Here is a 13,779-nt window from a genome sequence, read left to right on the forward strand (position 1 = left end):
AGCGCTAAAGGTTAAAAAAATTATTTAAATAAGTGAATGAATAGATGGACAAATAAATAAAGGAGAGGTACAGAAGCCTGCGGGCCGCAAATGGCCTCCCATGAGTACACACAGAGCTCAGAGCTGGGACCATGACTCACCCCTTCCAGGGTCCCAGCCCAGAGGGCTTAGTCCATGCAGGAACCAATCAGGCCAGCAAAGCTCTGAGGGGGCTCTGTGGAGGCCTTGTCCCTGAGGGTTACGAAGGGTGGCTCATGCAGGATGCGTAGGAGTTCAGCAGATTGCTCAGAAACACTGTGGGCTGCTGGCCACCAAGTATGCTTAAAACTGAGTCCTCCTTCAGGACTTGGTCTCAGATAAGGCTCTTCACCTGCATGTACCTTGGCTTCACATCCGGATGACCACTGAGGAAAGGCTGTGAAGGCCCAGCCCGGAAGCTCCCATCTCAGCTCCACAGCTCCACACAGGGTCAGCTTAGGCCTCTGCAGGCCTCCCGTCTCCTGTCTCCATCAGAGCCCAGCTCCTCTGGGCCCAGTCCACTTCCCTTACCCGGAAGCTATGGACTGCAACATGGTGCTCCCCAGTAACCCTCCTCACCCCTGATCTCCACCTCACTGTGCTCTGGGAAACTGACCAAAGACCCCTGTGATGGTTTAGGTGACTACAGAATGCTTCTCCCAGGAGGGTCTGCACCCCAGTTTCTGTGTGCCAGGCTTTGCCTATGTGACACCACACCCCCACCCCGCTCTGTACTGGATTTAAAGCCAGGGCCTTCCCACTTGACTACACCCCTGGCCCCTGGATTTTTTTCTTTTTTGTTTGTTTGGTTTTGGTTTTGGTTTTGTTACCGGGGATCGAACTCACAACTGCGGCTTGCAAAGCAGGCACTTATGCTGCTGAGCTAAATCCCCAGCCCTGGACTTTTTCTTTTTTTTAAATCAGTAATTGCAAGGCAGGTGCTTATGCCGCTGAGCTAAAACCCCAGCCCCGATTTTTTCTTTTTAAATCAGGAGACAGGGTCTTGCTAAATCCTAAATTACTTAGGCTGCACTTGAATTTGTGATCCTCCTGCCTCAGCCTCCCAGGGTACTGGTGCCACCTGCCCAGCTATTATAGGAGCGTACTTCATGTAGAATAGAACTTCATGCAAAGCCATGGATTTCCAGCAGTGACCTTTGGTGCTCACGTGGTAGACTTGGGAGGCTGGTCTTTGTGGCATGATTGTCACCCACTGTTCTGTGACCATATGGCCAGCTGGGTCCCGTGCTCCCCTGTGTTTCTCAGCCCCCTCCTGCTGTAGTCAGTGTGACCGGTGCTGGCCAGAGTGGGGCTCCCGAACTCATTACTTAAAACAAAACAAAACAGCAGGGCTTCTCGGGCTCTAGTGCTGTTTCTCTGTTCCGTCTTTGGTGGTGGTGGGGGGGTCCTCACTTCTCAGGAGCCCGTGTGGAGGTGAATTCCTGTTAAAGATGACTTACCCGTCTGGGAGTCCCCAGACCTCTTCTAAGAAGTGGTGACATTGTTCCCGCACTTCCTGTCCTTCCCGGGGAGCAGCTCCCGCAGCCACCACCAGCCGCCTCATTCACATCCTCCTCCTTCACCCGCCCTCCTGCCCGCCCGGGCTTTCCCCCTCTCCTATCTGTCACCTCCCCCAGTCTGGGGCAGGAGCTGGCCTGGGACCTGCTGTTCCCAGGCCAAGCCCCTATCTGTCCCTGGACAACCTCCCAGGAGGTCCCCCACCAAGAGAAAATGGGGCCTCAGTTTCCCCCACCCACGGGGAGGTGGCAGATTCGGGTTAGGATTCAGGAGATCCGAGCTCCACGTAGTAGGGCTGCGTCGGAGGGGGCGGAGCCCTGCTGCGGGGGCGGGGCCTGCTGCAGGGGGCGGGGCGAGGGGCAGGGGCGAGGGGCGCAGGCGCGCAGTGCAGCAGGGCTGCAGCCTGATTTCTGCTTTGTTCGTTCGTTTGTTTGTTTTGACAGCTTCCCGACCCTCGGACCCTCGGGCTGAGCTTCCTGCAGGGAAGGGGGCTTCTGCGCCACCTCGGGGGAACTTTGTGTGCTGAAGCAGATTTTCTTAAAAGTGCAGTTGTTAAATCAGGGTTTTCTCGTCTCCTTTTCATCTTTTTCTCTACTTTTCTCTATCCCCGAGCCCGGCTACTTATTTTCTGGGAATGACACATGGGCACGGGCTGGGGCAGGGGTTAGCTAAAAGTTATTTTTTTTTTTTTTAAAGAAAAGGCCACTTCCTAACGGCAACAACAACAAAAAGAATTGTTTTATTGTGTAGTCAGCCACCAAACTTTAAATAATTCACCACAAACCTTCATTAAGAACCTTTCCCCCCCTACCCCCTAGAGTAAACAGGCAGACAATGTGGAGTCTATGCAAACTGCTTGCAAGCCTGAGGACTTGGGGGCAGGGGCAGGCCGTGCCCGTCCCTGGCTGGACAGTGCAAGGCTCCCAGGTCCCAGGGTTAGGGAGCCCAGCGAGGGGCAGAGGGACTCCAGGCCTAGTGGGTGAGGGGCCTGGGGCTGGGTCCCACCCCACTGGAGTTCCCTCCTGCAGGACATTCGAGAAGAGAGGAGAGGAGAGGAGAAGAGAGGGGAGGGGAGAAGGGGAGGAAAGGAGAGGGGAGAGGCGAGGAGAGGGGAGGAGGTGGAGGCCAGAGCTCCTGAGGTCAGCACAGTGCTATAGAGGAAGGCTGGGCATGTCTGGGCAGAAACTTCTAGGCACTGAACAGCCTGAGATGTACAATCCTAGCCGTTCACAGCTGAGATTCTATTTTTCAGTGGGATTTCTATTCTGATAAACACATCACTGTTTCCAGTTTCTAAAAAATAAAACTGTCAGTGAAGGCAGGAGGTGAAAGATGAGGGGTGAAGGCCTTTAAGGGTGCAGCTGGGACCTGCATTTCTGTACCCTTTTCTCTTTTTCAGACAAAGTCTCACTGTGTCATATGGGCTGGCCTTGAAGTCACTCAGTAGTAGTCCAGGCTGGGCTGGAATCCTCCTGCCTCAGTCTCCTGGGTGTTGGAATCACAGGTGTGTACCACTGCGCCTGGCTCATGTGCGTATCTTTTCGGCAGCATAGCAGACAGTTCCAGAACTTCCCCTATCTCTTGTCATCTCAATAAAAGAACTGGGACTCCGTAAAGGGACTAAGCGGCATTTCCTTCATTTGGCACCCTCGGAAACACAGGGCGGTGAGCAGAGGGCTCTGTCACAGTGCGAAAGGCCAACTGCGACCATTTCTTTGCTTTGTGGGAATTGGATCCCTGGAACTGGGTCCCTGGACTGCCAGCCTCAGTTTCCCCAGTGTGACCAGCGTGACTGTCCTTGCTGTCAATCAGTCGGTTCAGGTACACGTTAGAAACCCTACCTTAGATGGGAACCGGTCCTTTGGGTCCGAGGGGCTCCTTGTCACAATGCCGTCCCCTCCCAAGGACTGGCATCTCCCCCCTCCACTGTGGTCCCGCTGGTGGGCAAATGTGTCTGAGTCTGGCACACAGACCCTGCTGCAGGGCTGGAGCGCGGACAGGCAGTGGCCAGCAGGGCCCGCCCACCCGCGGACCCTCCCACCGGGGCGGGGCCTCGGGCCCGGGCGCTTATAACGGCGCTGGGAGCAGCACCCGGAGAGCTGCAGAAGCTGCCCAGCCGCTGCTCACGGATCGAGGGACTGGGAGTGTAGGTCGGGGTTCGGGACCGAGCGCAGAGCCGCAGGGACCCAGAGACGCAAAACAAGGTGAGGGATCTGCGAGGGGACCCGAGCCAGGCCCCACATGGACACGAGTGTCCACGGGCTGCTTGTCCTCCGTGCGCGCTGGGCTCGCAGGTGTTTCCGCGGGAGGTGACAGCGTAGGTCTGACCGCGCAGCGTTTGTGGTCACGGACACCGGGACCCGCGGGAGTGGCGGGTGGGGCTGTGTCCAGAACTTTCGTGAAAAGTGGGATCTCAAGCCCGGGACGCTGGCCGGCCTCGAAGGTGGTGGTGGCGGGACACAGCCGTGTCCCCGGGAGGGACGGGACGCGGAATGGAGCGAGCTCACGGGAGACCCGACCGGGCACGGTCCCCTGGGGCCGCTCTGTCCGGGACGCCGGAGGTCGGGGACCTTTTGTCGCTCCCCTGGGCGCGGAGGTCAGTTTGGGATGTCCCTGGATCCGGGGGACGTGCCAGGACATGTCCCCGAGAGGGAGCGGGGAGGTGACTCACGCTGACGGAGACCCCGGGGGACCCGGTTGGGGCACAGCGGCCCCCAGCAGCCCCCTTCCCTCCCGCGCTGTCCCTGTCCTGCCCGGCGGCACAGTGACCTATTTGGCCGGCACAGGCTGTTCCCAGGGAAGCGGGACACAGCAGTCTCCGGTGTCCGGCGCGGCCTTGGGGAGGCGCAGCCGCACGGGGGGCCGGGCGAGCCTCGCCCGTCGGGGCGCGGAGTCCCCAGGTCCCGCAGGAGGGCGCATCCGCGGGGCTGGGGCGGGACGCTGCGCCCCCCGCGCCCCCGGGTCTCTAGCGGCGGCTGTGGCGCTGGGGTCCCCCGGCCGCTTCCTTTCTATTTCCGTCCCTCCACGTCGCGTTTCTGGGAGGACTCCAGGGCGGTTTTGTTTTCTCGTCTCGTCTATTTTTATTTCCCTGGGATCTGACTCATCCCGTGCGTTGGGCGTGGAGATAAGGTGGAGGGGCCGGGGCTCGGCGCGCCCCCGCGTGTCCGTGCGCGCGAGTGTCCGTGCGCGCGCGTGCGTGTGTGGGACTCAGCCGGAGCGCGCGGTTCTCCGCGGCCGCGGGAGTTTCGGGAGCCGCCCGCAGCCGCCCGCTCGGAGTGACGCGTTCGCGGGCCCCGGTCCCCGCCTTCTCCACTCCCCCCGCCCCATCCTCACCCCTGGTGACGCGCGACCAGAGTGGAAGAGAAGTTTTGGCGGGCGGGCGGGGAGCGGCTTTGCAGGAAACTGAGTCATCGTCAGTCCCAGCCGCTGCCCCGCCCTGTCCACGAGCCTCCGCCCCGCGCGGAATTTCCTGGAGCCCGGCGCCCCCTCGCGGCCCCTGCGCGAGGAGCAGACCCTGCTGGTGGCCGAGTGACCGCTGCTCTCAGCGGTCCTTCAGAAACACCAACGTACAGCGGTGCACAGTGGTCCATGTCTGTAATCCAGCACTCTGGGAGGCTGAGCAGGAGGATTACAGTTCAAGTCCAGCCCGTGCAGTTTAGTACCTTAACAATGTTCAACGCGAGAGAGTTGTGTTGGCCGTGGAATGTGGGACCCCAGGGCACACAAGGCTGAATTCGAATCCTGCCTGTGCCACCCTGTGAGCTGTGTGACCTTGGATAAATTAGTGTCTCTGAGCTGTGTCATCTCTCCCCTAAAAAGGAAAAGATGAGTACACCTCAACACCTGGCAAGGATGGCCAGAGGTTTGGGGGGCGGCTCTGTCTGCTACACTGGTGACCTCTTTATGGCACTGTGGACCTTGACCGGTTTTCCTGCGTGATTCAGGGGAAAGTTCCTTCATCTCTCCGAGCTCCTGCCCCTGAAGCTGGCCGTGTGGCCTGGGTGCATGTCCTCTGCAGCCCCGGGAAAACCCAGTCCCTTCCCAGGCTCCTCCTGCCTGGCAGCCTTGGGTTCAGCCCAGGCCAGGACAAGGGGCCCACACCCCCTCCGCCTGGCTTGGGCACAGCATAGGGATCAGGACAGGTGGCAGCACCAGGGCTCGGATGGCCAGGCTCGCCCTGGGTTTTCCTTGCTTCTCGGGTGGAGAAGAGGAGCCGATACACGAAGCCTCTAATTTTCTGTACCTGCAAAACAGGTTCCAGGAGGGGAGGGCTGGGGCTGAGAGGCGTCTAGACTTCTGATCACCCCATTCCGGGTGTGGCTCAGAAGGCCTGCGTTTGCCTTGCCTGGCCCAGCCCCTCCTGTCCCCGAGGCCACCACCTGATGACACCTTGGGAAAGGCCCTCAGCCAGCAGCACCTGTCAGAGCTGTCTGCAGGAGGTGGCCCAGAGCCACCAGAGCCCCAGGCAGAGAGAAACTGGAGCTGGATCGGGATTTTCTAAGGGTGTCCCGGCTTACTGTGTCCCTGCGTGTGACCTAAGGGACAGTGCTCCCATTGTTATAGAGCCCAGGAACTTAGGCGACTTGTACAGGGTGACTCTGCTCCATCAGGAAACACACAACCTCGGAACTGCCCGCTCCCAAGCCAGCTCCTTAAACTGCCCAAGGCCTCATTCATAGGCAAGGAGGAGTGGTTTCTAGTTACACAGCAAGGGTGACCTGGGCATCCACCCTGCCCCCGCCCTAGTGCTCAGGATGGAACACTGGGCTTCACTGGGCCTCACCCATGCTGGGCAATTGCTCTACCCAGCCCTTTTATTTTTCATTATGAAACAGGATCTTGCTAAGTTGCCCAGATTTGCTTCGGACATGTGCTCCTCCTGCCTCAGCCTCCTGATTAGTTGAGATTATACGCACTACCCACACCTGCCATTTTTTTTTAACTCCTAATTTTCAGGGCTAGGTGACTCCAGCTGGGCAGCAGTAGTGCTGTGTAAAGGACTGGGCCTTGCTGGGGCTACACAGCAGTCGGGTAGGGATTCAGGAGGCGGGTAGGGATTCAGGAGGCAGGCAGAGCCAGGGCCTGAACCTAATTTGGAAAGAGCCCAGAACTCTGATTAGGAAACCCTTTGGAGCTTCGGTTCCCAGGTAGCTGGGGCCTTCACACCCAGGAAGGCCTCCCAGAGGCAAGAAGGAAGCAGTCCTAGCTGATAAGGCAGGGGCTAGGCAGGTCCCTGACCCCTGCTGCTGCAGTGAGCTTGGGTCTGTGGACACAGCCTGCCCACTTGTGCAGCTCGGCTGGCTGAGCCGTCCCCCCATGTCTGTGGGGCTCCATGAGAAGAGGGTGGTAGAAATCAGCTGGAAGGGGCCACAGGTGGGAATCTGGCGGGGAGCCACCTGGCACCTGGTGACCTGTCTTGCTCCTCTCCCAGCACAGGTGTCATGTCGCAGCCACCAGGGGACACCTGCCCGGTCCCACGCAGCAGCAAGGCCTGCCGCTGTCTCTTTGGCCCTGTGGACAGCGAGCAGCTGCGCCGGGACTGTGACGCGCTCATGGCCAGCTGCCTGCAGGAGGCCCGGCAGCGGTGGAACTTCGACTTCCTCACCGAGACGCCGCTGGAGGGCGACTTCGCCTGGGAGCGAGTGCGGGGCCTGGGGATACCCAAGCTCTACCTGAGCCCAGGGTCCTGCGGCAGCGGGGGCCGGGATGACACGGGAGGAGGCGGCAGGCGGCCTAGCCCCTCCGCTGCTGCCCTGCTGCAGGGGACGATGGCTCAGGAGGACCACGTGGACCTGTCGCTGACCTGCACCCTCGTGTCTCAACCTTCCGAGCAGCCCGAGGGGTCTCTGGGGGGTCCCGGAACCTCTCAGAGCCGAAAACGGCGACAGACCAGCATGACGGGTAAGCGTGGGTACAGGAGAGGACCTGGAGGGGACCAGGACCCACAGATTCACAAGCTAAGGGCTCGCCCCTCCGATGGAGCAGAACGGCCCTGAGCGGTCGGTCGGGTGACCTACTAGAGGGCACACAGCCAGGCCATGGCGGAGACCCCTAGGTAACCTGTGCCGGGGTCAGATGCCAGGCCTGGCTCTGCGGCTTCTAAGGCGGGTCTCGTGGAGTCCTTCCAGTGGCCTCGGGTGCCTTGGGACATGCTCACCACCCTTTTAAGATCAGGGCACAGGGTACAGAGAGGGAGCAATTTGTGTGAGTCTCCCAGAAGGCTGCAAAGACTGATGCTGATAATTTTCCGACTGCCCAGTCCAGACATCACGCTCCTCCCTCCCACGTACGTCCTCCCCCCGGCCTCCCACAGCTCCTTACAAGGGTCCTGTGTCTCCCGTCCATTGCTGAATCCCCAGCACCTAGGACAGTGTCCAGCACACAGTAGGTGCTGGATAAAGAATGAACGGAACAGCTGGGCGCAGTGGCACGTGCCTGTAATCCCAGCACCTGGGGTGCTAAGGTGGGAGGATCGCCACTAGTTTGAGGCCAGCCTAGACGGTATTTCATTGAATCCTACAGTCTGCAATCCTCCTTTTGTAAGTGAGGAAACTGAGGCAGAGAGGTGAAGGGGAAACTCTCCTGGGCTCAGACCTGATGTGGGTGACTCACCCACATGACTACCGTCCCTGCGATGGCTGGAGAGCCAGGCGCAGTGCCTCAGCCTTGTCTGGGTGTGTGGGCAGCAGTGTGAGGTCCCCATCAGCCCCCTGGGTGACAGATGAGGTTCCCCGAGACCCCCACCGCAGGTGGCAGTGTGTCCCTTTGGCCCTCGTTTGTGGGGGCCGCCCGGGCCGACGCTGTTCTGTCCCCACAGATTTCTACCACTCCAAACGCCGTCGGATCTTCTGCAAGAGGAAGCCCTGATCTCCCCGGCCGGAAGCTTCGAGCTCCCAGACACGGGCGGCCAGCGGCCCGTCCACACCTCCTGCCTTTGTCCTCCACTTCGTGCGTCTTAATTATTATTTGTGTTTTAATTTAAGCTCCTCCTCATGTACATACCTGCCTGCTCCCCTACACCAACCCCAACCCAGGCTCTGGCATTAGAATTATTTAAAAACAGTTAAGCGGTAGAATGGTAGGCTTGCAGAGCGCTGGGTATTTTTATTATATGAAATGTTATTTAAAACCTTCTTTTACTTCGCTCTTCGTCCCCCATCTCCCGTGGACGGTGCAGCTGGCTTCATGTCTGCTGAACCTCCTCTGCCCTCACCCCCTGGGTGGCACTGACCTGCCCTCCAACTCAGCCCCGAGTCCCTGGAATCTGAGAAGTAAACAGATGATAGCACTTTGCAGGGGCCCAGCCATGTAGGGACATCATCACAAACTCTGGGTCTCCTCACCTCCTCTGGAGTCGGGCATGTGACCGTGAAGTGGGCACAGCCTGGGACAGACCCCCGCCCTGGCCCCAGTGCCCCCTACTCTGCCCTGTTGAAGCAGGGAAGATCAGGTCCTGTAGCAGCCCCACTCCCAGACCCCCTGTGCCACCCTCAGGGAGCCTGGCTCCCTCTCTTTACTTTTTTGGGGGGCCTCCAGCTGTCCCTCTTTCCCAGCTGGCTCTCAAGGCCTCTCTGCTGCTGTCCCCTCCCCCAAGTCCTTCATCTCCAGTACTCCGTTGGCTATGAGTGGCAGCTGTGGGCACCTGTCCCCAGACACCGAGATGTAGGGCTCCCTAGTTCTACCTCAGGTAGCACAACAGCCTAGGCTCCCCCTCTGACTCCAGGGTGCAGTCCCGGATGGCCCCCAAGAACACCCCGTCACTGTGTGTTAGGAGTGTGGGGTGGGCAGAGTGGGTCTGTCCCTGCAAGCCATAAGTGACAGTCGGTGACCATCTCTGTCCAGGCCCTCCCTCCCCACTCACTGCACTTTGAATAGCAGTTGAACAAGGAGTCAGACCAAAGTGGTGGCTGTGGGGACCACAGGAGGCGGCTGGGTGGGCAGACAGGAGCCCAGGGTGATGGTGGCTCTGTCCCCACACTGAACACTGACTTCCTTGAGGTACCAAAGCACTTAGCGCGTCTGACCCCAAACACCCTCCAGCTCCTGCGACATTCCAGCCAGGGCTATGTTCCCTCGCTCCTCAGTGTGTGACGCTGACTCCATCTACACTGTAAGCCTTTCGAGGGTAGGAACCACCCCTGCCCCGTGCTGATCTGTGTCCTAGCAGCCTTCCCACAGTCCGGGGTACACAGCTGGTGCTCAGTAAATATCTCTCAATGACTACTTACTGTGTCACTGTTGTGGTCCTTACTCTGAGAACAAATATGTGAGTGTTCTGGGGGTTGTTTGCATAGGAAATTTTAAAACTTCAGAAAGCTTAGCAAACAAAGACCTTGCGGCAAAAATCAACAAAAAACAATCTAGTCTTACATTATTGCTTGGCAGCAGTGACATATATTGGCATATGGTGACAGGATACTGACATATCCTGGTTTGTCCGGTGGTCTTTTTTTTTTCTTTTTAAGGATATATTGTAATTTAACATCATTCTTCATCTGGGAAACGTACGCTATAACCGCAATCAACCAAGCATGGTGGCCCATGCCTGTAATCTCAGCCATCTGGGAGGCTGAGACCAAGGAGCATAAATATAAACCCTAACCTAGTGGTTTAGTAAGATCCTGTCTCTATAAAAGGGCTGGGGATGTAGCTCAGTGCAGAGGGCCTAAGTTCAGTCCCCAGTACCACAAAAAATAAAACCATGAGCTCCCACTACATGCTACTGGGATGTACAGCATGAAAGACTGACAATGCTAAGTATTGGCAACGATATGGAGCAGCAGGAACTCTTGCCTCAATTACTTTTGTTGTTGTTGTTGTTTTGTTTTTGTGGTGCTTGGGTGATCGAATCCAGGGCCTCAAGCATTCTAGGCAATGCTCAACCACTGAGCCATACCACTAGTTTGGAAAACAAAGAATACCTGCTGAAGGGTGCTTATCCTCACACCCATCCTACAACTCAGTAAGTTTGTTCTTATGTAAAGTTCCTACCTAAATGACATGTCCACTAAAAGATGCAAAAAAAGTCCTAGCAACATGATTGCAGACCCAAACTAGAAATAACGGGAATTTCAACAGCAAAAGAAGAGACTTGGAATTTTTGGTATATTCAGATAGTGGATTATTATATAACATGAAAAAGAATAGGTATGGTGGTGTACCCCCATAATCCTAGCACTCTAGGAGGCTGAAGTAGGTGGTTCCCGAATTCAAGGGCAACCTAGACAACTCTGTGATTTCCTGAAACCCTGTCTCAAACTGAAAAATAAAAGGTTGGGTTGTAGCTTAGTGAGAAGACTCTGGGTTGATACCCAGTACCAGAAGAGTGCAAAAGTGGGAAGACCGTTTACTTAGCATACAAGAGGCCTAGGGTTCAAAAAGCACAAAGGACTACTACACTATAGGCATATCTGGTTGTCTAGAGATAATTAACCATCCCTGAGCTACAGTCCGAGACCAGCCTGAACTGCATAGCATGACCCTGTCTCAAAAAAAAAAAAAAAAAAAAAATTAACCATCCCAACACTTCATGGCTTAATAGCTATTTATTTGGTCCTGAGTCTGCAACTGGACCTAAAGGTACTTCTCAGGTGCTGGTAATTCCTCCACTCTGCAGGGCAAGGCTCTGACCCCTAATCTTAACCCTAATTCCCTCTGGTTCTAAATTGCACCCCACTGTGCAACTAATCAGGTCAATCTATAGATGGACTGGAGGGGGAGGAGAACACTACTCCAAAGTCCAAGTGAAAAGTGGTAGGAGGTATGAGACACAAATTGTCCTTGGTCAGCTCAGTAAATCAGAGTTGGTTCTACGAAAGGGAAGGGAAGGGAACCAGGGATGAGAGGAGACAAGGGAGAAAACAGAATGGGAAAGCAAAAAGGATCAAGATGTCCATGTGTATGTGCCAGTTCCCCCAAGACAAGTGCATTTGTTATGTCTGGCAAATGTACTCTAATAAAAAGGAGGAGGAAGAAGAAATTGTCTCAGATCACAGAGAATGCCGCAGTAGGTCATTTGATCACTTTACAATCCTATAGGTCTCTGAGTTTTTGCAGGGAATGTGCTTATAAACCATTTGTGATCCCCATTCCTGATATGAATTGGAAAGCAACTGTCTTTCGTTGCTGAGACAAAATACCGGCCACTCAAAATGAAGGAAGGAAAGGTTTATTTAGCTCACAGCTTGTGGAGGTTCCAGTCCCTAATCAGCTGGCTCCGAGGCAGGGTAGCATAGCAGAAGACAGCAAAAGAGCAAAAAGGAGGGAACAGCAAGCCTCTTCTCTCTTACATTGTAAGCAGGCTACACCCCTCCGGTAGGTGTAGCTCTCACAAAATCTCCCTGCCCTCCTCTTGCACAGGCTGAGGATGTTTACAAAGTAAGGACCTTGACCCCCTGCTGAATCACTTAAACTTCTGACCTCAAATTGACACAACTGACAATATCCTAGAGCGGTAAGGGCATGTCCTCTCCACCCCAGGATGCAGAGCTGCTGACTTACTTAGTTAAGCTGCTAGACTTCTCAAACTGATGCTGATAGCAACTATTTGTCATAGTCAGAGGCTGTGTAGACTATTCTAGAAAAGCCTAGAAAAAGTCTAGAATTATGACAACTCTAGCAATGTGACTTCCATAAAACGGAGATTTGAAGACATCCACATTCTGAGAGCTTCTGAGGGAATCCCTTTCCTCTGCAAAGCTGCCTGAAATGTGGTGTTGCTGATGGGTGAGATAATTTTAGAAACTTCTATTTGGTCCCTGATGTGGTTTATATTATATGTCCCCCCACAAAGTCTCATGCACTTAGATGGGGGCTTAGGGAGGTGATGGGATCACGGGGGCTGGATAGTATTCAAAAGCCGATTTGTCCACTGATAGTTTGTAGCCAAATGTGATGTTAGGAGGTGAAGCCTGATTGGAGGAAGTGGGCCCCTGGGGGCGTGGCCTGGAAGGGTATACACACACACACACACACACACACACACACACACACATCCCTTCTCTCCCTTGATCCTTCTCTACTTCATGTTGCTGTGTCTCAAGCTCGTTCTCCTCCGCTACACCACCCTGGCTTGGAGCCTGCCCACTATGAACTGAAACCTCTACAAACTGTGAGCCATGTCATAGGCTGTCAGCCTCCTGTGTCAAGATGTAAGCACCGGTTAGGCAGTATGTGAAGATCGGCTGCAGATGTCTGCCAGGATGTTAATCCTGGGTCAGAGACAGAACCCACCACCAATCCCTCCTTATCTACCCTGTAGCCTACATCTCCCCCAGCCCCAACCCTCCCCTCCTGTGTTTCCCTGTTCCAGACAGATGGATACCTTTTTTGGTGAATTATTTCCTCTGATAGCAGGGACTGTACTTACTAACTTGGGCAGTACTAAGTCCTGACCCTAAGTACTGGTCTAGAGCGGGCATGGACAAACCACAGTTCCATGGATCTGCTGAAACAGGCAGCTGGTTATCTACTATTACTTTGCAATATTCTTTTTTCACTACTGTTTTTTAAGACTGAGTCTCAGTAGCCTAGTTAGGCCTCAAACTCCTGCTTCAACTCCTGGGGGATATTCCTGCCTTAGCCTCAGAATGCTGGGATTACAGGTGTGCACCACCAGGCACAGATCCTGGGGAAGGCGAGCGTGACCTCGGGAAGCCTCCACTCAGGCGGTGGAGCACCCTCATCCCCCCCAGGCTGGGAGCTGCGGAATACTCCATCCGGGTCTCTATACTCGGCTCTGTCCCTGCGGAGGTCCTGAACCTGCGACAGGCGGCCCGCTGGGCTCCAGCACCTTGACAATCAGATGCAGAGCATCCTGCCCTGGGGCCTTGGAGAGATGAAGATCTCTTGGAATGCTGTTCTGGAATTCCTGTCTCCCTGTGCAGCGCGACCTTTCTTCAAGGCTTCTAACAGTCAGCTAAAGTCAGCCCACGCCACTGTCCTTAACTGTCAGGGTCGCACCCATCCGGGAGCCAGCGCTGCTCCCCCCAGGAGCTCGGCCCAGGCCTCACCTCGGTCCGCCGCGCGGGGTGGGGGTGGTCCTGGACACTGAGACACTGTGCCCTCGCCATCTCCTCGCAGCCGGCACCGTGTCCTGAGCCTGATCTGCACCATAAGTCCGTCCTGACCTCTGCCCTTTCCAGTACCCATTGTTTTGTTTCATTTCCCTCCAAAAAAAAAAAAAAAAAAAAAAAAAAAAACAGCAGGAGGCAGGGGCGCATGCGCAGTGGCTTCCCGCGGCGG

At 55.8% G+C, this 13,779-nt stretch overlaps 1 protein-coding gene across 2 annotated transcripts; it reads left to right on the forward strand.

Annotated features, from left to right (window-relative positions):
- Positions 1–3,587: 3,587 nt before the first annotated feature.
- Cdkn1a (cyclin dependent kinase inhibitor 1A) lies at positions 3,588–9,759 on the forward strand. Of its 2 annotated transcripts, none has more exons than XM_005005400.3 (3): positions 3,588–3,740; positions 6,968–7,437; positions 8,354–9,759. In XM_005005400.3, exons 2-3 carry the CDS (start codon positions 6,978–6,980, stop codon positions 8,401–8,403), a joined length of 510 nt encoding a protein of 169 aa, XP_005005457.1. In that variant the 5' UTR covers positions 3,588–3,740; positions 6,968–6,977; the 3' UTR covers positions 8,404–9,759. The 2 variants fall into 2 exon arrangements, with proteins under 2 accessions (XP_005005457.1, XP_003473933.1); XM_003473885.4 differs by having other exon boundaries at positions 6,973–7,437.
- Positions 9,760–13,779: the final 4,020 nt, after the last annotated feature.

This window comes from Cavia porcellus, unplaced genomic scaffold (assembly GCF_034190915.1).
Source record: "Cavia porcellus strain 051 isolate PalLab524CR breed Dunkin Hartley unplaced genomic scaffold, mCavPor4.1 scaffold_28, whole genome shotgun sequence".
NCBI lineage: Eukaryota > Metazoa > Chordata > Mammalia > Rodentia > Caviidae > Cavia > Cavia porcellus.